Source organism: Lonchura striata, chromosome 1 (assembly GCF_046129695.1).
Source record: "Lonchura striata isolate bLonStr1 chromosome 1, bLonStr1.mat, whole genome shotgun sequence".
In the NCBI taxonomy this organism is placed as follows: domain Eukaryota; kingdom Metazoa; phylum Chordata; class Aves; order Passeriformes; family Estrildidae; genus Lonchura; species Lonchura striata.
In genome coordinates this window covers 136685634-136712082 of record NC_134603.1, presented here as the reverse complement: position 1 = coordinate 136712082, position 26449 = coordinate 136685634, and the positions used below count along the sequence as shown (strand labels likewise).

Below are 26449 nucleotides of genomic sequence, written 5' to 3'. Positions count from 1 at the left end.
GACAGGAAGAATAAAGGGCATTTAAGCACAAATAGAATAACTCCACAAAGTCATCCAATTTTATCATTATATTATTGTTACAATCTTGAACTGCTGTAAAATATTTACATTCTTACTTTACATCTTACACTGTGTTGAACTTTTCCAGATTGCTTGAAACATTAAAAGGATACAGCTGTTCCAGTGCACACTGGTTCTCTGTTAGACAGAAGCCCTTAGCATGAATTCACAGAATCAGATTCACACAGATTGGCCGAGTTTGGAAGGCACCTCTGGAAGTCATCTGGTCCAATCCCCTGTTCATGCAGGGTCACCACAGGTGACTGCCAAAGACAACTTTTTAATATCTCCTAGAATAAAGACACCATGACAGGTTTCCCTGAGAAACCTGTGCTTGGTCACTTTCATAGTAAAGTCCCTCCTTAATTCATAATTAACAGAATTATTTTTGTTTAAACAAGCAATAATTTGCCCCTTCCTTTATTTTCCTCCCTATCATTCCTTAATAATTTCACATTTCTGGGTCATTTTCAATTAAGCTTGACTGAGCTGAGAAGTTTCACTCACATTAAACTCAGCTCAATTTTGCAGAAAATGATCATATTTAAGAAGGGGCAGTGTGGACACAAACATTATGAAACTCATGCAGACATGCTTCTGAGACACAGATCTCTTTAAGACTTTGGTGGGTTGACTGTTGAAGAAACCATTAGTAACACAGACAGATTTTGCTACTGTTCCTTTAAATAAATCAATATGCATCATGTCAGCAAATAAATGCACTCACCTTTAGCTAAATCCTCCTCCTCCTTTTTGGTGGCTACTGTACCAGGATCTTTGGCAACTAGAGCTGGACTTGCTTTTGCCTGTTCAGCAGCCTAACCAAAAGTAAAAGATGTAAAAATGAATCCAACAAAAAACTGACAGTGCATTAAGTTCACCATTTTGCGTTGTATTAATCTGCTATATAAAAATCTAAAATAATTTAGAGCATTTCACTCCTCAAAGTTTTATTAAGACAAGGTGGCTTTCGTTTTGTTTGCCAAACATTCTAGAATTCAAGAGTTTGCCAAACATTCTAGAATTCAAGACTACAAACTGTAAAATACAGAGCTGAGGATAAAAAGAATTTGTGACACACGTTGAGAACAACCACAAAAATCTAATATACCTGTGAACCAATAGCTGGGAAAGTAACTCCTTGCTCCTTTAGATTTTTTATCATAGCAGATATTAAACTAAGCTGTGGGTCATTCTTGAATTCATCAGTCCATTCCACCATAAGGGCTTTCAGCTTTTCACAAACTTTTGGATGACCCTGCATGGATAGTACAAACTTGTTAACTAATGTAAGAATCTAATCTTAATTTCAAGTAATTGCATGTTACTGTCAATATTAAACATATAAATACCTTACTTTGTAGTCAAGTTTAGCACTCAGTTTTTATTAGAAAGGGAGAATAATACATCAGCATTGTGTTTGTGCCAGTACAGTATGTGCTAGACCCAAAATAAAGTAAAATAAGATTACATAGAACCCCCTATCCTTTCTCCATTTCATCATATTTGTATTTAACGTTTTACTGATGTTATTTAAAGTGAAAATATAGTAGTTTATTTATAAATTAACATGCCACACCTCCCCCAAACAGAATACCTATGTTAACTAGTATGAAGTGGCATTCAGGAAGTTCTGAGAGCCACAGTCTTTACAGTAATCTTCTCTCCTTCTCCTCCCTGATCTTTGCAGTCCTCTAAAAGTAGATTCCATTCCACTTTCAGATTACCCCAATTCTCTATCTAATTTCACTTACAGGTGAAATATAAAAGTCAATGCAATACATTACCTTATTCAACACATTGCTTACTTCACTGGCAAAATCTCTTGAACAGACTTCTAAATGAAAGATTTTGCCACAGTTTGATACACATGCTCCTAGAAGCTAATGAAAGAAAGATTAAAACTTAGAAATTTTTTTGCAACATAACTTTTCAGGAAGAAAATGAACTACATTAAAAGAACCTACTGTTAATGCTTGCATAGCAACATGCGGGTCTTTATGGTTCACTCTCTTCATAATAGAGCGGAGGCAGTCTTTAGGCCTAAAAGACACAAGATAGCTTTAAAAATATGGAATGGAATAAACACTTCCATTTGCACACATGACAACACTGACAACATTAACAGATAGCAAGATCTCCTGAACACCACAAGTAAATTATTTAGTAGTTTATGATTTAAAACAAGAACATATAAAAATAAATTAAACACCATAAACAGTTATAGCCATTTCTATCTGTAGCCCTCTTAATTATCAAAACCTCTCAGTAATTTATATTACCTCTTGTACTTAGAGCAAATTACTGTAAATACTCCAGAAATGCATAACATCCCTTACAATTAGAAAACTGGAATTCTCTGTAGTCAATGTACCCCTCTATATTTCACATACATATGTAAGAACATTTCCTTACATACTGATTTACCAACATCCTTTTGCTACTTTTATCTTTTATCTTGAATTACCCCATGTTCCTCATAGTCTCTTTTTATCTGCAGAATAAGATTTATAAAGAAACATGTAATGAACCAATAATTTCTAAAAATTTAGAAATTTTAGATATTAGATATATATTAGACAATATATATTAAAGTTTCAAACAATTAAATATAGAATTCAAGTCTTAGCTATGTTGTGGTAGACAGAAATAACATGAAAAGCAACTTCAACAAAGAATTTGAAAGGGGACTTCAGAAAGTTTAGCATTAGATTTAAAATCTATGTGATTTTGCTCCATCTATAAAGCAGTGGAAAGCTGAGCCAGGCTGAAGTAGGAATTACCAAGGGCATACAATCATTATCTGTTGACTAGCCCTGGAAAGATAACCCTGAAAGAGGGTAAGTAAAGAAAGGATGAAAAGAGAAGTTAAATTAAACTAAGAGGTTTTACACAGTTATGGAGTTTACATTTACAGCATGGTTGTCTTTGGAAGCAAAAGTATTTTTCTGTTGAACTGATATCCAAAATCTAACATGAAACTCAGGTATAAGTTACACCACTGCTTGGCTATACTATATTTGGCAGTGTCTACATTTTACAGAAATGCCCACCTCATATTTAGTGGCGCTAATTATAGAAAGTGCTGTCACAGAGCACAAGTACATATCATTCAGTGTATACCTTCACATACCAATTATTACAGATGAAGGCTTTAAGGCAAGTACTACTTTTATCTATTAATTAACCAAGACTTCTCATATGTTCACTTTAGTTGAGAAAGAATACATGCTAAAATTGTTAGAAATAACTACTTTCTTTAACCATTACTTTATGAGTAGGACTAACACTGTGATATGATTGCAAGCTCAGAAAAGTGCTTGCCCATTGTGAAGCCAGTATTTATAAAGGCAGGGTGCAGGATGAAGAGCTTAGCAGTTCAGGAACAGGATCATGAGCCTAAGATTTTTTTTTTTTTTAACAAAGGAATCCCAAGTCTTATTAAAAGTAGTAAGAAAGCCTCAAAGCCAAATGATCATCCACATCTCAAGTACCATCTACTTGTTCATATATTTAAAAGAAATTATCAATACTTGAGTGGTAAATGTTTTTAAATATTCAGATGTTTAAAATAAGAACTCTTTTGGTTACATGTAGATAAAATAATCCAGGTGTACTGATCTTTAGTCACACAGAGTAAGAAAACCTATTATAGACAAGCCAAGTAATTATTTTTTTTTACTTCTAATTAATTCATCCTAGAATTTAGTGTGTAAATTATGAGAAGCACTATGCAAAAACAAGAGGAAAGCATTCATTCTGTGAGTGTAGAATTCTATCTACTTATTAGGCATCTCTCCAAATTGTACTATACAAATATTTGGCCACAGTTCCGCTCCAATGATGCTATGATCATAATTTGAGGCACCACAATGATTAGCAATAACAAATAAGTGGGGTGAAAATATGGCAAGATACAATAGAAGCTATGTATCATATGTGGCATCATAGAGTATCATATACCAATTCACATAGAAAATACTCATAATGAATTTCAGGTTTAGTTTTAGAAAGTAGAAAAAAAAATATGATTGCATTTTATTTAACAAGGACACAAGTAGCAGCATTTGCAACCTAAAATACTACTCAGTACAAAACATTTCAGTTATGTTCAGAAATTTATTGCTTGTTTACAGTCTAAGGTAACTCTGTGGGACTCAGCTTTCCTCCTTGCTCCTTCAGAAACAGGCTGGTGATAAAGCTTCCTGGTTGGGCTGTTAGACAGGCACTGCAGTTACAATGTAAAAAGCTACTGAGATTGCATAATATGAGGGGCAAAAAATGAACACAGCAGAAAAACTATGAAGTAAGCAATTTCTCTCTTGCATGAACAGGCACAAAAGCAACCAAAGAAGAAACAGCTAACCAGAATGCTGCCTTGCTGAGGCAGTGATTAATCCTTAAGGAATGAAGACAAAGTTGGGCAAGCAGCAATATGGACACACCATTTCTCAGTAACAATTTTCCAATAACCATCCCCAACAGAGTGCTGCAATGAACATTTCTATTTTCTCAACCCTTGTTGTAGCCTCTCAGCCACTGACTTCATTTTTTTCAGCCATAAATAACTTTTCTGGAAACAAACTGAAATTGTGATAGTTTCAATGTAGACTGATATGTCTCATGAAATAAACAAAACAAGTGACTCAAAGCCAAATGCAAACCCAGTTAGAGTCAGGAACTGGCTAGCACTGAATTGACTGAATAAGGGGGAGGAATATCTTTGCTAAAGTATATCATACCTTTCCATTAATTTTTCCCTTTATTCTGTTTAATGAACCATTAAATTTTATAATGCTATTTTGAGATGATTCAGTTTTGTAAGCATTTTCATTGCAGAAAAGCAACACTATGCAAAAACTGCTATCTTTCCTGTAGTCAGATTTAAAATGTCAAATATACAGTCATAGTCAAATAAACAATCACAGAACATCTTTAGTTGGAAGGGACCCCAAGGATATTGAAGTCCAGCTCCCAGCCCTGCAAAGGACAGCCTCAGAAATCAGACCACGTGATTAAAACTTTAAAATTTGTTTAAATAACCAAGTTTTCAAGAATGATGTACAAAACCAGGAGACAGAGAAGGAATGCCTCTAACAGTAAAACCTTTGTTTTAATCATGTTTCTATGCTGAAAAGGCAACTTGCTCATTGAGCTAATATTGGCAAAAAACAAGATGCAAACAATGTGATGTCCAACTGCTGATTTGTATAAGTTCCTAAAGGAAATTCAGAGATTAAAAAAAGTGTTATCTCATCATTAAACAAATTTTAGATCATCTAAGAACCTGATATGTGAAATGTGCAGGAAATGTTACGTCTGTACTACATAGTGTAGTATTTCATATAGGCTATGACCTTGTAAACAAGATATATTGTTTAAAATATTGACATATTTTCTGTCTTTCCTGTGTTTTCTATAAAAATTCTAATAGCAACTCTCATTTTGAAATTCACAAAAAACAGAGAAAGTAGTCAAAGAGAGGTATTCAGTGGACTTCTAACTTCCTAAAAATCTGTTTTAGTTTTTTTGGATTAAAGGAAGCAAGATAATAGTTGTAGCAATTTGTAATTCTCAGTATGGAAAGTATTACAACATAAAAAATAACAGTAGCAATTATGTTATGGAACTGTAACTAATTTATCTTAATTTATCTTATCTTTGTAGCATAACAGATTTCCAACAATTAATCTGGATACCAGTAAATTGGCAGACAATGTGCTATACCAGAAGTGCTACTTTCTAGGCTGCTGTACTTCAGGTGTAAGGCAATCCAGATCTAGAATGCTGCAGGATGCAATGGAGCTTACAGACTAGTACAAAGAAAACCCACAAAGGAGAGATTTTTGTAATCTAAACTGCCAAGAACAGTAACAAACAGCTTGTACTGGAGCAGAATTGGTTAAAAGATTAAAGCTGATCCCAGTTAAGAAGACTTGCATCCTTGTCAGAGGAACTTAAACTGCAGGAGAATTTCAAACAGCTAAGCATATCTCATTTAAACTTCTTAATGGGATACATTGTCATGCTTTACCTTGCGACTGCACAACATAATCCATTAAAAACAAAGAAAACCAACTCTCAGCAAGTTTTAACAGAATCTGAATTTAAGCAACAAGTCAGCTGGCAGCCTATTACAAGCAGGATAAATATTACAAAAGTTAAAGTCCCACTTTTCTTTTATAAAACAATTTTATTAAGAAAAAGATTAATAAAACAAATACACAAAAGAAAATGACCAAAACCAACACAAACAAACCTCACAAATCCTAACAGGAATTTAGCTGCACATTACCAGAAGATCTCTAGCTTTGTCTGTACTACTGTCTCTTGCAGCTACACACATTCAAGCACTGCTCAGGCTATGTTGCTGTGAGACTAAATTTCATCTGTGGAAAGGCTTTCGGTGATTAAATAGAATACTGAAACATTCAATAATATAGTTACTGTTACAAGCTTGGCATCAACATCCTCAAGGAATAGAAATGCAGTTTTACATATAAAGACTAATATGAAACATTATTAACAACTTGCCAGCTGTTATCTTAACTACAGTTATACACAACAGCACAGAAGTCTCAATGTGCTGTGCTATTTTTATGTACTTCTCCAGAGACCATCTCTAATCCCAAGGAATAAGCTTATTTGCAAACCTGTCCTTTGGAACCAAAGTCCCTGGTGGGACTTTGCTGTCTGGCATCTCATACTGTTTCTGGCAGTTCTACAAGTCAATCCAAGTCATTCTCAGGAAGCCTTCCACGGCATCAGTGGCAAAACTTTCTTCTTGACTTTGTTCCAACAAGAAACGCTTCGAGAATGTGTATTTAAAACATTTCCAAGTCCTAATACTACACTGACTGAAAGCACTATAAATACACTGAATATGTCTTTAAACTGTATTTTTTAGTTGCTAGTTCAAATTATACTTTATCTTTTCTTGTCCAAAAAGTAAGTTCATGCATAAATTCTATGAAAGAGCTCCGCAAATAATCAAAAATGGCAACATTTGCAATCCCATATTAAGATGTGTTTAATTTAGTATCACATCTCCAAAATGTACATTTTTCAAAGCCCTGCTGTCAGAGAATAGCTTCTGAAAACAAGGAGAAGAAACACAGAGCCTTGTTGTTTTCCATAACAAAGACACTGGTGGCCTGACGGCAAGAACAATGAAGGACAGCAGATGCTTCATACCTTGGTTTTAGCAAATTTTTGACATACAGATTAAGCCTTTGTAGTGTCCTTATCACACAGCTGGTGAAATATGGGCTGGATAAAGGTTGGTGGAAAAATGGTCTCCTAGGCTCAAAGAGTTGTCACCTGTAGTGCAAATTCCAGCTAGCAGGCAGTATCCTTCAGGGATTTCTGCTGGGAGCAACAGTGCTCTTAGTAACTTACTGACCAGAGCAAGTTGAAAGGGAACAATCAATATACTAGAGGCCGTGGCTAATGTTCAGAGGCACCTGGACAAGCTGGAGAAATGGGCAGGCTGGAAGTTCAATAAGAACAAAGATAAGGTATTGCATTTTAAATGAGGCCAGGACCTGACCACATGAAAAGCAGGAAATGATCTGCAGGTCCTACTGGGTGAGAGGTGTCAGCCTGACAGCTAAGACAACCAGCCACATCCCAGTTCGAATACTGGTCAGCACAACCAACAAGGTCAGGAAAGTGATCCTTTCCCTCCATTCTGCACTTGTAAGATTGCATCTGGAGCATTTTGTCCACTTTGGTGCTCCCCAGTGCAAGAAGGCTATTTACACACTGCCCTAAGTCCAATGCATGGCTGCCAGAATGGTCAGGGAGGGTCACATACAAGGAAAAGATGGGAGAGGTGCTTTCAGCTTTGAGAAGAGCAGCCAAAAGGTGGGGCTTACTGCTTTCAACGACCAATTAATCAGAGTATACAGAGATCATGCAGCCAGATTCCTTCTTAGAGCTGCAGAGTCACAGGACAAGATGCAAGAGACAAATTGGAACAGTAAAAAACAGCAAACAAATTGCAGAATTATTTTTTTATTTCCTTACTTAGTAAGTAGAACTAGTTAAATACTGAAACATGCTGCCCACAGAAGTTGCGGAACCTTTGACCTTGGAAGCATTCAAGGCTCCACACGGTCCTGAGCAACCTGATCTAATTAGACCTGTTTGAAGCTGTTGGACAAGATGATCTCTGGAGGTCACTTCCAACTTAGATTATGATTCTGTAAGAAAAATGCCTCATGAAGCCTCCTGTGTTTACACTGATACTGCTAAAACATATCCATTAATTTTATCTGTTACACTGACAAAAAGCTGCTGTACACAAGTCCAAATTTGAATGCATCAGCCAGTATCTCCAAAGTAAGGATTGCAAAGTATTTCAGCAGAAACCCCATACATTTTCCTTTTACTTGTAATCAATTTAAGTTAAATTCAGCTGTTGCAAAAGTTTACAAAAGATAACAAAAACTTCATTCCTCTCACCTGGGTATGAGACTAAAATAACAGAATTAAAAATGTTTGAGGAGGAAATTCCTAAAGTTACTTACCCTGTGCGTGACTGTCCAACTTTATCACAGATGTCTAAGATGAGGCCCCAGTCCTCTGCAGTGTTCATCTCACTGGTTGCTTTCTCTGATAAAGAAAATATAAGTAAATCAAAATACAAATTTTTAAAAAATTTTAAATTGTCAACAAAGATGTTGAAATATTACTTCTTTCTGTATTTCTAAATGTATTAAAAATCCTATATTTAATAAAGTTAATATATGAACAATGTTTTATCAAATTATTTTTAATTTTCTAATGTTCACCTGTGACCATTAATTTTAATTAATAAGCAAACATAATTGGGGGTTGTTTTACCATATCATAAAGATGCACACAGAATATGACACAAGTAGTGTCCTGTAGCTACCAGATTTTTTTTCCATTTGAACTATAAAGTTTAACAGGATATGAATACCCAGAGCATTGGTTCACTGTTTGCAGAATCAGATACAACTGAATTTATCACCTTCCCAGACACTAAAGTGCTGTGTCTTGTATTTCCTTTCATGTAGTACATTTCAACAAGAAGGACTTAAAAAGTCATCATAATCACTAAACTTCTATATTCCCATTCTTATTCCTGCTTTGGATTATATATTTCACAGTTTCTTTTCACCTATAAAGACTGCTAAACCAAAGTTAATCTCAAAGAAGCCACTGTGACTCTTCATTCCAAATTTTTGAGTAGGACAAGTGTCCCTGGTGAAGACTAAAGAAACAGAGAGAGAAGGTAGAGAAGAAATAGATTCAATGTGAGAAGAAAAAATAGACTCCCTCCCTATTTGTCCCCCACCAAAGCTTAGTTACAGTAAGGATAACAATAAATAAAAGCATTAAAGGAAACTGAGCCCTACACTGCAGCTCAATAGAAGATTATCTAAACACAGATCAGCTTAGGAGTGGAGAACATAAGGGAATGAACATGCATTTTTAATTAGTAACCAAACAGTAGGAGAATGGCACAGAATAATAAACATTGTTTCCATTTCTGCTTCATCTAATGTTTACAGCTTCATCTACAAAACACAAAATATGCCTCAGCAGCGAGTACCATCTTTCATGGAATGTCTCTGACTACTCAGTTTTATGAAAAGAACCAAAGATTTCCTATAAAAAATTATCTGCTGGGAGAGATTCATTATCTAGATTAGCACTGGCAAAATTGCAAAGACAAAGACACAGCAAAACATCTAATCTCCAAAATTTACAAGGATTATTCATATTGAAATTGATGGCTTTTCTTATGAATGAGTTTCTGTCCTACAAATTCATGTAGGTTACAGGTAAGTTGTTTCTTAATTTAGAACAAAAAATGCAGAAAAGCAAAACTCTATGGTTACATAGAGAAAGTATTTCTGAGGAAAAATTCAACACTGACATATATACAACTGAAATTATAACGCATCCGTTGTACTGCCAGATGCAAGGAAAAGAGCAAAACATAGGGAAATCTTAAATAGAAGTTAGTTACAATTCTGTATGTTCTCTCAGATAAAGTAGAAGGATATTACCTCTTCTCTCTAAACCCTATCAGAAAACCTGTGATTAGAAAAAGCATACATAATCAACAGAAATATCAAAAATTATGGGTAGACACCATGCTAGGATCTAGCACTAAGATATACCAGCTGATCAACCAACCGCTTCATTTTCCTTTCAGTCTGCTCTTGTTCCAATGCATGCTTATGACTAACAATCATAGAAATTTGTGATTTTCAGGTAAGACATTGAACTCAATGCTTTGCATGAACCATCATAGACCAAGGCAGTCTTCTGAAATTGCAGTCTATGCACCTAGCAGCTGCTCTGTCCCAAAGACAGCCTCAACTCTGCAGCACCAGAACTGCTTTTTTGAAACACAGAGCCTGAGTTTCCTACACTGTGTTCCTCAGAGTGAAAGCAGCTGCTAAGCACAGTCCAGAGACAAACAAAACAGACCACATGGAGGCAGTTTACTTCCAGGACTTCACTGCTTCAGTTCGTTCCCAGTTCTACTGGAGCCAGACCAGCTCCGGTCAAAGAGTGCCTGCACAGTTCTCTCCAAAGCCTTAAGTTCCTGCCAGGCTCTGAGCTCGCACAAGGAGCTCACAAACCCAGACTGGTCACTCATGCCTAATGCTGCACTTCAGTTAGCACATCCTCTAGCAGATAGATGAGCAATCCAATGGAACTGAAACCTTGGTCTTTTCCATTATTCTACATAACAGAGAGTTGTCTGTATTTTTTGACAACTGATCCTTCTTTCTTCACAATGTCAGCAAAGAGAAATGACATAGCAATCGGTTGTCTTCTACAAATCAAGCGGAAAACTACTAATGCATGTTTAATGTTTTAATATAACAGCAAACTGTGGTAATTTAAATACTTTGGCTAAAACTACAAATAAGATAGCGATTGATGAAATCCCCAATCCACATTAACCACACCGAGTATAGCCTTTATTTTAATTCTCAATAAGAACATTTTGCAAATCTATTCATGAGTACAATTGCAAGTGCTTTGCTATGATCATGCTCTTTCTTGGTAGTCGAAGTTAGTTCTATATAAAAAGTATCATTTGCTTGCAATACCTTCCGCTAGGGCATTTCCTCCACAAACAAACACTAGATAGTATCAGTAAATTTCAGCCTGAAACAAGTTTCACTCTATACTTTCAGTCTTCTCTAGTAATAATCATCCAATAAATCAAGCAGATAATAAAATTAATGGTAAGACAGAAAAAAAATTACCTCTGGAGTTCTACTTAAATTCTGTCTCAAACAAGGGAAGTTAAAAGCTAAGAACATACTGAGAATGTTAGCAGCACACTGTCTGAGCTGTCCACAAAAGGCTGCTTACTAATGCTATGCCAAACACAAAGGAAACAGAACTACATCACAGCTCTCTTCCATGAAGCCGCACCACTCAAAGTCAAGGCATTGTTTTCTGAGCACAAGCAAAGCCTACAATTGAACATAGTCATTTTAAGCAGTGCAAGACTGTACAGTCTTATGTTGCATCAGCTTAATTTGTAGTAATTAAGCTATTATTAATCATAATTACTATTAATAGTAGTTAGTAAAATAGTAGTTTTATTTTTTTTAATCGTTTTCTCCTTGTTTTTTTTTTTTCATTATTTATCTTTACGGCTTTCTTTTATTTTTTCAGGAGTTATTTAATATTCTTTTCTTACCAGTAGTTCCACAAAGATACACACACATATTTATAAGAGCCATAATTTCAGAGGAAAACAATTGGGCTCTTTGGTCAAAAACAACAATGATCAAGCATAATATAAAAATATCTTTCTAAATTATTTCAACAATTTATTTAGTTCCTAAAACAAACACAAAAGAGACCAAAAATATCAATTTTTGGCCACTTTGCAAGGCACAGAGCTTGGAATCACTAGGCCTCTCTCCTTTATACTTCTGCATTCAGAACACTAGCCATACTGGGCCAGATCAGGTCCATCTTGCCCAATATTCAGTCTCTAAAACATATATTAAACCTAAACCAGACACCTAGGAAAACACAAAAGAGAACAAGGGAAGCATTAATTGTACTTCCCTACCAACACACCTTTCAGTGACCAACAATTTGCAGCTTCGTAACTCCTGAGTCAGAACTGGTGGTCCAACCACACAATCATTGTCATAAATCACACAGAGAACAAATAAAGCATTCTGAAGCAAAATGCACCTCGTTTCATGGAAATCTCAGCTGTGTTTGTATCTTTAGCTTCTCAATAATTTTTAGACTATAATGTCCTTTAAATAAAGCACCTACATGTGAAATCATTCTTCCAAACATATATTGTATCTTTTTTCATGGAACTGAATAGCCCTTGGCTTCTAAGGAAAACATCATTCCTCATTACAAATGCCATAGACTCTTACTGAAATACTGTACCTAAAATCCAGAAGACAGAGTTACACCTATTGAGTGAGAAGCCAGGCCAAAAAGATCAAAATATATGAGTTTAATTACTTATGCATTGGTTGAAAGTACATAGGCTATTGCATGGGCTCATTTGGGATACCTAAGTCACCCTGCCTCTCCTTGTGTCATAAGGTTCATTAAGTTGAGGCCCCATTTCCCTCTAATTTACACACATCTGAATGCTTGGAGAATTGATAAAATTCTGTTTGCACCTCTGGTTTTCTGCATTATTTATAAATAATAAACAAAGCAAAAAATATTTGCATTGTGATTCTATTTGAAGTTCCCTATTACATACAAAACACAATTGCAGTTGATTATTTTAAAACAGGGAAAAAAACCAAAACAACGACAAAAAAACAAACAAACAAAAAAAAACCTCTTTTCTCAGAAGAAAAAAAAAATCCTAAAATACATGCCTGTCCTAAAATAAATTTATCATCAGATTTACAAAGTACAGAAGAAAGGTAGTGCATGCTGGAAAAAATCCAGTGCCAGATTAAGTGGTTGATACTTTAGGTGCTGGTAAAAGGAATATAAATATTGCTACAGTTTTGCCATGGAAATATGTGCTAGTCACTTGATTTCTTTGCCTTAGTTCTGCATCTTAACAATAGCATTTTACTGCCTTATTAGAAATTTGCAAGAGTAAATATTCTCATGACTGTTCAGATACTGTAGTGAACCACATAATGCATTTCTTAGGGCAGAAAACTTAGTGACTATCCATTGCTAACTTAATTTTCAGAGGAAGTTCTTGGCAGGCTTGAGCTTCCAAAGCTTCAGTTTTTACTGAAGTTTATTTTGAAAGAAAAACCCCAGTCTAAGAACTGAGCTATTTTTCTGTAACAAAGTCCCAAAGATGTTAAAAAACTAGTAAATTTCAAGAAATAACAAATCTAGATTAAAACATCCTCAAACCCAACACTTAAAATGTACATTATTTGAAGCAGTTAAAACAAGTAGCAGTAAAAACTGTCAGAAAATTCTACAAATATAAGGTTTTCAACCATTCTACATATTATTTGCTATTACTCTATCCATGGATGTAACATCATTTTCACAGTTGGACATCATTAAAATGAAATACTGAAGTTGTAACTTCAATTGCAAAGAGACAAATGGCTACAGAAAGTCTTCAAAAGAATAGCTAAGGAAAGTCTTCAACTCACAGACATGTATTACAACCACTTTCTAGCATGATAAAAATCCTCAAAAATCTGTTATATCATTATAAATAACAAAGATTTAATGAAAAATTCAACACTCCCCTAAGCCTTCTCTCCTCTTCTGCTTAAAGTTTTCTTCACATGGCTAAATAAAATTCCCTATGAAATTGCAAACACTGAAATTCCAAAGCAATATAGTTTAAATAGCCCTTAAAGACTAAAAGTGACTGCAAATTTTTCTTTCCTTTTGCAGGCACTTGCTGAGAAATTTGAATTACATGCCATTCCACATTACTGAAGTTAAATGCGCTTAAGTTTTGCTCTTTTTCTCTGTCAAATAAAAAGAGCATATACATTTGTTGGTCCATTCTACAGAAGCCACCACTTCAGTATTAACCACTTTGCACTTCACTAACATGCTCAGAACTGCAGAAGAAGAATATGTTCAACCAGATTTCATTTAGACAAGATTGAAAATAATTCCTCAGAGGCAATGATACCATAGAGAGAAACCTGAATCCCATGTACCATTAACTTTGATAAAGCTATTCACCAGCTTCTGCAGTTTAACTGTACATGTGCAGTGTTCCAAAGTCCTCCTGGGAGCAGCTGTAGAAGGTGTCCTATGAAAGCCCTGCTGCTGATCCGAGGCAAAGAAAGCAGCAGTGACTGAGGCCACCTCAGCCCATTCCTTCAGAAAACCGTGCAGGATCTCACTGTGCTTAAGGTGACCCAGCAAAAATAAGCAGCACTCAGCTCAATAAACTGAGCAGAATGAAAACAAAAGGATTCACAACTTGGTTTAAGAAGGTGGAAAATAATTTAGATGTTTAGATCTCTCATGCAAACCCTAACAAATCCACAGAACTCTAATTATCTTTCACCCAGAAATACATCAGAAAGGTTGTTTGTGTAATCACAACACATTAGAGATACACCAGAAGGATGAACAGTCTGTAAACAAGGTGTATCACAGGCATGTCATATCAACAAATGGTGCCAGGATGTATTTGCAGAAGGCCACAAGCCCAGCCACAGTATAAGAAGCATTTCAAAAGGGAGAAAGAAACTGATTTTCCACATCAGTATGCAATGTTATTTTTATCAGTTAGAGGAATAGATTTTACATGTTGAAGATCTACTTTGATTCTTCTAAATTTTGGTATTATAATACACATTGTCACAGCTGAAAGGAGAAGCACTTATGTGACTCCTTCCCTGGGAGGAAAGAAAGAATTACCAGAAAAGTACAGTCTTTCAGTATGGAACATACTATGTTGGCTTCAAAGTGCCCAGCTGAACTGACGGTCTGCTAATTGATAGTGGATAAGATTTTTTTATTGTTGTTGGCTGATATGCTGAAGGGGTATTTCACTTAGTCTTATCCTGTCAGCATTGCCATTTTTCACTGAGGACCTATCACCAAAGGTGTCTTTAAGAAGTTCCTATTTTTCATAAATATTTATAAATTACTGAAAAGGGGGGTTGTTATAGCTCCTTTTCCACACATTTTCTACTCGGTCTCCCTGTTAGCTCATAGTTAATATCCTTTGTAAAACAAAGCTGAGACAAACAGTAGGCCAACTCAGTCAAAAAAAGTGCCAGTCTTACGACAAGCTGAACCAATCCTTTCTTTGCAGCCAGATGTTAACTCATAGTCTGCAGTCTCCATAATGATCTGGGGTCAAGAAACTCATCTATAACAATTTTCTCTTCTTTTGGCAAACCTGGCCCTACAAAAAAAGTTCAGCTCAGAGAGACATGTAATTGGATGTTTTGAAAATGTTGACTAAGCAAGGGGACAAATCTAAACAACAATGAGCTTAAATAGCAAAAGGATTTTATTTCAAGAAATTGCACCATGTGAATCATGGTCAAACCATTTCTTACATTCTAAGAGCATCAAACTACAGGCTGATCATATGTAATTCAAGGCTATTATTAAATATTTGAAGAGTCAATAACATAAAATTATCAACAACCACTAGAGTTAAAAAGAAAACATGGGGAAAATTATTACAAGTCAAATCAAGTTCTATTATCTTACTAAACCACCTGCTTAATTTCCTATTACTGTAAATAACAAGCCTGAATTTCTCCTCAGTCCTGTGCTACCTCAAACCATCAAAGTAAGAATCAGAGTAACATCCAGAGCAAATGCAAATACCTTCATCCTTTACTGCATGTAAGGAAAAAAGGAAAACAATGCAACTCCCCCATGTTTTTTAATACCTTCTCCTAATATCATGTGTGATTTCTGTGATATATCAGATTCTGAGTTACAGATTTTATTCTTGAGATAATATCTAAATGACACTTGAGAATTGCTTTAGCAGTAAGTTCTTTATCAAACCTAGCCCAAGCACTGCTACATTACTAATAAGCCTGTCATGACAGATTAGTAGACAGTCTTTTGGTTCTTAAAGCAAATTTCACCATTATTTCATCTGAGTCAAACTTGCAGATAAATCTGCATTTTTCAGGAACAACTTGCTGGGAATAATTTTATGATTTTAAGATTAAGAAATACAGCAGAAACATAAAACCCACAAACCTAATAAGAACACTTATAATTCTAACCCCTTAAATGGAAGATTAGAGTTTCTTAATTATACTCTCAACAGGCCCAGTTCTTGAAGATTTTTTCCTTTTTTTAAATTCCATGTTCCTTACTTGGGCACATCATCAAAGGTTCCCCAACTTGATTCTGAAAACTTGTGTCACCACTGATTAGCATCCAGTCCTGTTGAAATATTCCTAACTATGGTGAAAAAGAAACTTCAGAAAATGAAAACTATTTGGACTTCATCCAGAGAATTGGACTCTTGAAGATGACAGTGGTTAACCTTCACAAATCTTTGGACATCTTTAATATTATTAATTTAATAGCAGTCTTAAATAACATTCTTTAGCCAACTACACCTAAAAAAAACAGGCGTACAAAGTTGGTACAAATGATAATATATTATGGATGACCAGGTTCCACTGCAGCAGCATGCTAACAGGACTAGCCAAATGCTGCTAGCTGGCCAGACAAACTGCAAAATTTGTCCTGAAGGTAAGACATACTTATGCTCCTCAAAATAATGCAAAACAATTTAGTTCCAGGTATGCTCTCTGCAATCCATTACCCTAAATGGTTCCAAGATAATTTCCAACTATTGCACAGTACTGATCAGCTGTTCAGTAGACAAGAATGCACTATAGCTATAGTATAGCTATCACTATACTATCAACTACACCAATGTCCACATTTGTATGAAATTAAGAATAGCTGCTGACTGCCTTTCTGCTTCTGGAATCTGATTTTAAAAAGAAAACTTTCTTGCTGGATAAGAACAAAAGCAGAACGCTCAACTTTCACTCACAGCAAACCAATGAAAAATAGCACTATAGCTTCACAACTTTTGGAAGTTTCTTGAGAACATGAGAGTTTACTCTACAGCTGATGCTATCTTATGAAGCCTGCCAAAAAATTCATCCAGATAATAGCAAATTCCCAAAGGGCCCCAGAGAAGAGCCCAGGGGTGCTTTCCGGGAGACTTCATCACTGCCATCTCCCTGGCACAAATCCAGTGAAGTGATGGATAAAGGCAGCAGGGTCCTGAAAGTAGGCTGTCACCAACTGAACAGCCTGCTGCTCCCTCAGGACACCATGAAAGGGGCCAAAAGGGGCTGTTTACCAGTGAAAATCAGCTCATGGCCCATTGTCTGCTTTTCCAAAAATGATTTGGTACTGAGTGGTTATTTCTATCTCCTCATACTCTTTACAGAGTAATGCTTTTGAAAGTTCTTCACTGCTGATCATATTAGGCAAGCACCATAGATAGGAGGTTGGCATCCTCTGCACCTAGAAAAGAGCAAATGAGCCACTGAAATAACTGACGGGTGCTACTGCCCTGCCTTGTGACTCACAGTGCTGAGGAGCACATCCAGTGAATTGAGCTCCAGAGACACCCCTTCAAGCAGTCTGAGCTCTCCTGCCAGCAAGAGGCACTAACAAGAAAAAAAGTGAACACCTGCCAGAACCTGAGCCTATCACTTTTTAATCTTATTAGTTCAAATAATTCTCAAATAGTCCCTTATAGCTGTCAAATTACACTAGAAGACAGCAGAACAACTAAGAAGAATTCTTTACTGCTTTCCAAAATAAGTCAGCTTTGCTACCAACAAAATCATTCATTGAAGTGCAGTCTTCAGCTTAAAAGTTAACAGTTCAAAATGAGAAGACCGAGGTATGTCTTATTTTGATGCAATAGACTAAGATTTTCTGATAACATAAAAACAGAATTTATATCTCAGTACTTTGTTTATTCAATAATCCTTTCTCCTGAAATGCTATACTTTTCAAATGGCTTTGACTTGGTATTTCTTTGAAGCGCTGGAAGAATTTAATTGGAGCCTAAACACCTGAAGTTTGATATTAAATATTAAGAAACTGCAGTTGAATATTAATATCTGCAGTTGAAAGTTACAGCTAGTTTAACACTATTAAAGAAATTAGTTTCAAGAGACTTAAATAATGTTACACTTCTGTAAGAAAATAACCAAGGGGTGTATTTATGCACATAGGAGAAAAAGTCCCTTTATATTATGGGATTCTCCAGACAAAGCCTTTATGGCTCAAAGCTAAAGAGATGTCAGCAGCAGGTCAAAAACCAACCATATTACACAATCTCAAATAAAACACACAAAACTAATTATTAACTGTCTATATGTTATTTTAACTTCAGTTTCAACACATCAGCATTAAGTCCAATTTTTGTCAAGTAAAAGCCAGATACTTCTCCACCTAATCTGGCCTTTTGGAACAAGCAAAGTGGGGATAACACCTGAGCTCAGCACATCAAGTTTTACTTGAAAGGAAAAGAGAAAGCTCCCACAGGAATCCCCTTTAAAGAACTAAATACAAAACGCTTTAACGATTTTCTCACGCCTGTCTGTGAAGCGACTGTAGATGGTGCTTTTTTCTGTTCATCCTTTCAAAAACACTCCAGCGCGGACCTTTCGCGCCGCTTGTTTTGCTGGCGCTGAGCAGGCCAGCTCGTCCCCCAGGAGCATCCCCGCGCTCGGCGCCGCGGCCCGCAAGGCCAGAAGGGCCGCGGGGCCCCGGCGCTGTCCCCGGCAGCTCCGGCCGCCCCCGCCGGGACGCGGCCCCGGCCCGCCCCGGCCGCTCCGTGGCCCCGGCCCGCCCGGGCCCCGCCGCTGCTGCGGCTTCCCGGGCGGGCGCCAGGGGCCCGGCAGCGCAGGGCCGGGACAGCGGCCGGCTGCCGCGGGGATGGAGCCAGCGCGGGTCCGGGGGCCGGCCCGCCGAACGCGGGATCACCGGGGAGAGGCCGGGCCGCGGAGCCACTCACCCACATCCTGGTCGAAGGGGTTGGTGGCGAAGAGCGGCATGGCGGGGCGGGGGGCGGCCGCCCCTCCCGGCAGTGGCGGCGGCGAGAGAAGGAGAGCAGCCCTCGGCGGCGGCGGCGGCGGCTCCTCCTCCCGCCCCGGCAGCGCCGCCACCGCCTCCTCCCAGCGCCGGGCGCCGCCTCCCGCGCAGCACGCCGGGAACCGGGGCGGGAACCGGGGCTGGAACCGGGGCGGGAACCCGGGCGGGAACCCGGGCTGGAACCGGGGCTGGAACCCGGGCTGGAACCGGGGCGGGAACCGGGGCCGGGCCCGCCGCCACCGCCCCCCGGCCTTCCGCGGGACCCGCAACACCCGCCCTGCCCCGCCCCGCCATCGCAGGTGGGCATCTCAGCCCCGGCACGGCTGCCCTAGGCGGAGGTTTATATTATTTAGTTACGTGAGGTCTTTCCTCCGCCCGTGCTTGTGAGGCGAGATGGTTTTGTACCCAGACACATTTGATTTCTATGGGAGATTTTTGGAGCTTCCCTATACGTTGGTCTGACTGAATCTTTTCATTGGCAATGCCACGGTGCTTGTGGCACGGTAGCCTGGCGGCAAAGGGCAGGCTGGTGGTTGTGCCAGATCTCTCACAGCATCACACGGGAGCCTGGCCGTTTCTCCGCGGTCACATCTCATGGAGGGCAGTAGCTATCGGCTGGTCACAGGGCCTGGAATATCCCGTGGCCTCTGGTTCTCTATCTTGGTGCTCCACTTTGTAAGCCTGTGTTGCTGGCTTCAGTGGGGTGTGTCCCACGTTAACAATATGACTCATTGGATAAGACACGTTCTGCATATTCCTGCTGTGACATAAAACTCAAGTCATTATCCTTAATGCCTTTTAGTACTGTTCGATACTCTGAACTGGTTGGATTGCAAATTAAGTAAAACTAGGCTCATGTATACGCTTGGGGAAAGAGTCAGACAGAGCAATTGGAGCACATCACAGGCACGCAAACAAGAAATGAAAGAGGTGCTATGACTGTTTGCAGGGCAGAAACACTGGATGTGATCAATAGCATTAACTATGCTCAATAATGAATGTGATTGCATGCATTAGGCAGACTTCTGACACATCAAATGAAAACTGCACACCAAGCCTTTTCCCACAAGGATTTACAGTCACTAAGCACTTTGTTATTTTACTAAGGTTTCTTTCCCAGACCTCTAGTTCTGCTTTACTGTTTAGCAACTGTTTTCAGTAGCTAATGCAGGTCAGCATTGATCTGCTGTGTAGAACTGACTACTTGTAAGGAATTTCATGTTTTCTTTGGATTCTACCTCTATTCAACTACTAAATACTCTCAGAGGATACTTTACCTCCTCCCCATTCATCATCCCCCATTATGTTCACAAAAGACATATGGTAGATGTCCTCTGAGCCTGCTTTATCCCCTCCTTTCTCATCCCTTCTTTCCGATCAGTTCAAAATTAATGGTAGGAATCCTTTCAAAACAAGCAGAGCTTTTATTCAGTCGTCCTGCAGGAAGAGCTAACACAACACTTGTGGGGAACTGGGGTTTTAGACTGCCTTCAGCCTAAAAGCATTCCAACCCAATCTTCCTTCCCAATACCTTACTGAACATTTTGAAAAAAGGCAGTCTATACCAGGAAGCATCTTAAGGGTTTGTAATCATGGCTCATATTTTAATTCTGTAATGATTTTTTTTTTACTGTGGACACAGTGTGAAGTACTTCCAAAACTCCATATTGTATTGATTTCTCCCTCTTTTCCCTGTCTCGTGACTCTAGCATTTTTCCATGGCTGGTAGGTAGAGCACTCTCCCAGGAAGAGGGAGGTTTGCCCTCTCTGACATAAATGGCTATCGAAACCAGCTTTTCCACCTTATGTGTGAGTAGTATAATGAATATGCTATTAAGAACAGGTGTGTTAATCTATATGCTATTAATAAACAGGTGTGAACTACATCTTTACTGGATGTAGTTCAAAATGCTTGTATTATTTCCTACTGCTGCCTAAGTTAGCTATCTAAAAGTAAGGCATACAGATCAAAGATACAGTCTCAAATTGCATCTAATTTTGGGGGATCTACAGCTGAAAGAGAATGTAGCAACACTGCCCTGTGCCCACAACTATGTGCTGCCACCACATTTCTTGTATTAGATTTGGAATTTGATCCATTTCATTTGTGGCTGCACAATCAGCTGATCCAGCTGAAAACTACCTCACTGCAGAGAAGTTCCCTGTTGGATCATGTCATACCTCTGACTCACCTTGGAATTAGATCAGGCATGTGAAGAGGTGGGAAGGCATGGCTGGGGACAGTACTTCAGCAGTCTGGGTCAGGAAAAACAGGCATGTCCAGGGGATTATTCATCTGTTCTATTTTGGACCTCATTCTGAAGATGGCCTCTGCAACAGTGACTCTGTTGATTTCACAGATGAGCCTATTTGTCCAACAGTTCTCTGACTTAGGGCTTGTCTCTAGACAGCCTTATAGCAAGTTTTAAGTAGGGTGTTGTTTTTTTTTTTTAAAATGTGTGCTACTTTTGTCTGAAGTAAGCAGTCTCAGATGACTGGTGCAGGCATGTCTTTTTTCTTTGCACACTTCTCTTTTTATATAGTACTGTTGTTCAGATACAGCTAAGAGATCACAGAATGGCTTGGGTTAGAATGGACCTTAGTGGTAATCTAGTTCAAATCCCCCTGCCCTAGGCAGGGACACTTTCCACTACACCAGGTTGTTCACACCCCTGTTCAATCTTTGAACCACTGCCAGGTTTGGGGCACCCACAACTTCTCTGGGCAACATGTTCCAGAGCCTCACCACCCTGACAGCAAATAATTTCTTCCCAATATCTCATCTAAATCTACCCTGTTTCAGTTTTAAAGCCATTACCCCTTGTCTTATTGCTGTGTCACTACAATGTCCTTGTTAAAAAGTCCCTCTCCACCTTTCTTGCAGGCACCTTTCAGATACCAGAAGGCTGCAATGAGTTCTCCCAGAGCCTTCTCTTCTCCAGTCTGCACAGCCCTAATTCTCTCAGCCCATCTCCATAGCAGAGTTGCTCCAGCTCTCTGATCATATTCATGGCCTCCTCTGCACTCATTCCAGCAGGTCCACATCCTTCTTATGTTGGGGTACCCCGAGCTGAATCCAGTACTCCAGGTGAAGTCTCATAAAGGCAGGTATTCAGTTAATTTTCAGCATAACACGCTTCCTGGATTTTAAAGATGTGACATACACCTAAATTTGATAAAGTGTTTTACTTATGCTGTTTGTTTATATAATTTGTGACTTTTACTTAAAATTATGACAAGAGTTTATTCATATGAAGGTAAATTTTGGATTCTGATGATATACAATTATTCATTTTTCTATAGTCTTCTGTAGGAAAGGATATCTAAGAGGACCAACTTGTAAATCTGCTGGGGAAGTTCTAATGTTCTTTACAATCACTCAGTTGACATCCATCTGCATTAGACAAGCATTTTCTTAAAATAAGGCAAAGCCATTATAGACATAGCGACCCACTGCAGCTCCAGTTTGCTGGGGTAGTATTTTATTTGTCATGCCCATTTATTTTAGCATATCTTGGTAGCTGCTGCATTGTAAAAACAAAGTGTATGGTGCCAGGAAAAAGTCAGGCCAGTACACTTCTAGCAAGGAGACAGATATGAAGAACAATGATTGTCTCACAAATCAGTCCCACTGACCTTTATTTTAACTGCATTTTCATTATAGTCTACTGTGTACATTGCTTTTGGAACTGGAAACTGTGAAGAAAGGATAATCAAAGGAAAAGAGAAAAGCTCAGAATAGAGTAAGTGCCAGCCATCCATTTAATCACAGTTTTTGTCTTTGACAGGGCAAGAACAAAATGTTTTGGATGGCTTACAAGATGCTGTACTGCATAACGATACAATGATATGACAAAGACAAAATTTTTCCAGTTACAGGGCACATGTAGATGCTTTAGCTACTGGACCATAGTGATTTACTTCCCATCTATAACCTTACTGTATATGTTCTAATATTTTGCAAGTGTCCAAGCAGCATGGCTTACAGTAATCTTATCTATTCCATTATGTATGGAGAAAATATATGAAACATATCAATACAGTATGTCTGGTGTCTGGTGTTAGGAAATCAGGCTAAAATTATTTAATTGTCGCTTTTTGCCTTAATATTTATGAAGTATGCAAGTAGGATTATATGAAGCAAATAACTGGAAATCCTTCAAACCCATGTAATCTTAGAACTAGGCAAAGATTCTACTATTAAATTTTGTAAAATAATTCATTTTGCCCTGACAACATTAAACACTGTGATGTGCAACTTTCTAGTTAATATTTGCACAGGGATGCCAGAAACAAGGGTTTATATCTTCCTCAGTCTCTCTGAATTCAAAGCAGTAATTTCGAAGCAACTCACATGAAGAAATATTTAATACATTTACACTGAAGTTTTGTTAAATTATTTTGGAAAACAAGTTCATTGAAGTCAAACACAAAAATATGTTTATGCTATTTGCTTGAGTACTCTTATGGTAATCTATTGTGATCTACCTGTGAAAGGCAGGTAACCTGTAAGGTGCTGGCTGCTGGGATCCCTGGGTGCCTGGGCTTCCCTGGGGATGCTGGCCAGAGCATCACTCTGTGCCAGCTTCCTGACACTGCTGTAGGGAATAGCTTGTCCTAGTGCTTTTTTTGGCACAAACACCTGTTCTCAGTGTGGCCAAACTGACCACACCCCATATGGTCATTTTTTCATGCTGATAACTCAGACCAGTTTCCCACCAATGATGAGGTTAAAATTAATCTTTTTGTTCTCCACCACATTTTGAAGAAGGAAATAGAATTACTTCTACTGACCACAGCAGGCATCAGACTGGAACACCACTCACATGATAAAGAGCCCTTTTTAACTCAAGCTCTTGAAATAAAACTAAATAACAAGCTTAGATTGTGCCTGCTCTGAAACTAATAATGGAAGTGGTCTTCTCTATAGACATTGTAGCTCTCACACAAGTAAGCTACCACTGAAATACACAGAAAATCTTAAGGAATTTGTAGTATTATTGAAGTGTGTTTTGTGAAACCCTGTGAAAAATTTGTGTGATATCTGTTGGGTGAGGTAGAAAAGTGTCTTTATAAGAATAATACTTTTATCGTATAATATATAAAAGGGAATTTAAGAATATATTTATGCTACCAGTTAATTTTCAAAGTGTATTTTATTTTACTCACATGAACAGTACAATTGAAGTTAATAGTACTAATTTCAAATGTTATATATATATATATATATATATATATATATATATATATACATACATACAAAATTTGAATATTAAAGTGGAGTTAGCTTCTTGATACAGACAGTCTGCAGTGTCCAAAGGCTCCAACTGTGCAGATCACATCATATCTAAAATATCACATAAAGAAAATAATTGTACAGAGTTCAATTTGTCTATTATACTGAAAACTACTCTGAGTTTGGATAAATCAAAAAACTCAGATAAACCAAACTCAAATAAACTCAAATGAGCAGGATAGCCATCTCCCTTTAACATGTGTTTGTTCTTCAGCATTGCAGTTTTCATTATGGTTTTGTTCTTGGAGAGGATTAAACAGAACAATACATCCAGGGGCATTCCACACTTAATGCGGTTTTCAGAACATTTAATGAACCAGTAGGTTTCAGATATGTAGAATCAATAATTTCCATACAAAAAAACTTTAAATTTTCACACCAAAATTTTTGTAATTTTATAACAGAAATGTAAAATTCCACTTCAGCCTGTGTTCATAACACTTCTTTTCCTTTGCTAACTACTTAGCTGTACAGTCAGAGGCTTAATATGAATAATTTATTTTGTAGTAGCAGTGCAAAACTCTAACTGCTTCAGAAGTGCCAAATATGAGATATTCTAGTTCTTCCCACAAGATTTATGCAATCCATTATACACCACATTTTTTGAAGGCATCTTCTATCAAATTCCTAGCATAGAAAATTAAATAATAGATCTATGCACCTGGATGAATGCACAAAAAGACACACACAGTGTTGTTTAATTTAGACAAAATTCTGTTTACTTGCATTTATCCTTGAATATCTCATTGATTCCTACATACCATAAACCTAGATAGTGTGCAAGTAGTATATATGAAGTCTGTTGTCTAAACACATTGTTCTTGCAGTGCATTGGGAACCTTAACTGAAGACAGGGTAGAAGGACAAGCAGAATCAAAGCTGTTAAATTTTTTAACAAATTCCTCTTGCCAGGATTTTAAGTTACTGTCTAACATTTAACTAGTCTGAAGTATAAAGGTAATTATGCAGGATTCATATCAAGTAGCTCTTGAAGCATTCAATGGTAGATGACATTCCCCTGCAATCGTGGAGCTGGTAAGTTGTTATAATTTTTTCAGAGCACTATAATTTTTTGTTCCATAGAAGTGTTTCCATATTGAATAGATAGATTTTGTAACAAAAACCCCAAAACACTGTAAAACATTTCATTAGAAAATAATCTCATATAAGCTTCACTATGTATTTCTGGAAATAGATTGGAAGTAAAAACCTTTATAAGGTTTTGAGTATCTGTGTGTGCAATAGGAATCTAGACGTAAAATATATAATGATAATATAAATCATGAAGAAGACCAAGAAAACCACTTATTTTTGCAGTAACAGTATAGCAGTGTTGATGACTTGGAGCTAGAGTAAATAAAGGTAAATTGCCAGGAAAGGTTGAGAATTAACATGACACACAATGATGATTTCACCTACAACATAAAAGACCTTGATCTGTCTTGAAATGTATTGGAAAGGTTGGTTTGTGTTTAAATAACAGCAAAGTTCACCTCAATTGATAAGCCAGTCATAACTGATTTTAAAAGCTGATTAAGATAATGCAATTAATAAATAAGTTTATTCACTTATATTGATTAAATTTCTGTATGCAAAGAAAATCTATCATATTAATTATTTTGAGATTTTTGGGGGTCAAAAGGTGCTAGTCAAAGTTGAAATATTAGATTAAATAATTTTGATACTATATAAACATTATTTCTAATTAAGTAAAGATACTGTACTTAATGCTTTGAAAATAGCTGACATTTTATCAAATTTAAATAAAGAATTTGGAAAATACAGACTAGTAACCACAAAATATATATATTGTAATTGAAAGAAATAATGATTTAAAGAGTAACAATAGGGAAATTTATGAAAAAGAAATTACATTTCAACTAATTTATTGCAATTCCTGAAACATGTAATTATAAAAACAGATTAGTAAAAAAAAAGGATTAACACAACAAATATGTTTTGAAAATGCTGCTGAAAAAATGTCACAGAGGAACTACTCAGGATATGAAGTAGCTACAGATTAAGGAATAAAATATC

At 37.2% G+C, this 26449-nt stretch overlaps 1 protein-coding gene across 1 annotated transcript in view; it reads right to left on the bottom strand.

Annotated features, from left to right (window-relative positions):
* STAM (signal transducing adaptor molecule) overlaps window positions 1-19189 on the bottom strand; it is a 29267-nt gene extending 10078 nt beyond the window's left edge. Inside the window, exons 1-6 of the mRNA XM_021540974.3 lie at window positions 19040-19189; window positions 8592-8676; window positions 2028-2103; window positions 1848-1943; window positions 1172-1318; window positions 788-878 (exon numbers count right to left, since the gene is read on the bottom strand). Coding sequence (XP_021396649.1) covers window positions 788-878; window positions 1172-1318; window positions 1848-1943; window positions 2028-2103; window positions 8592-8676; window positions 19040-19079 — 535 coding nt within the window. The 5' untranslated portion in view covers window positions 19080-19189. The remainder of the gene's footprint in view (window positions 1-787; window positions 879-1171; window positions 1319-1847; window positions 1944-2027; window positions 2104-8591; window positions 8677-19039) is intronic.
* Window positions 19190-26449: the final 7260 nt, after the last annotated feature.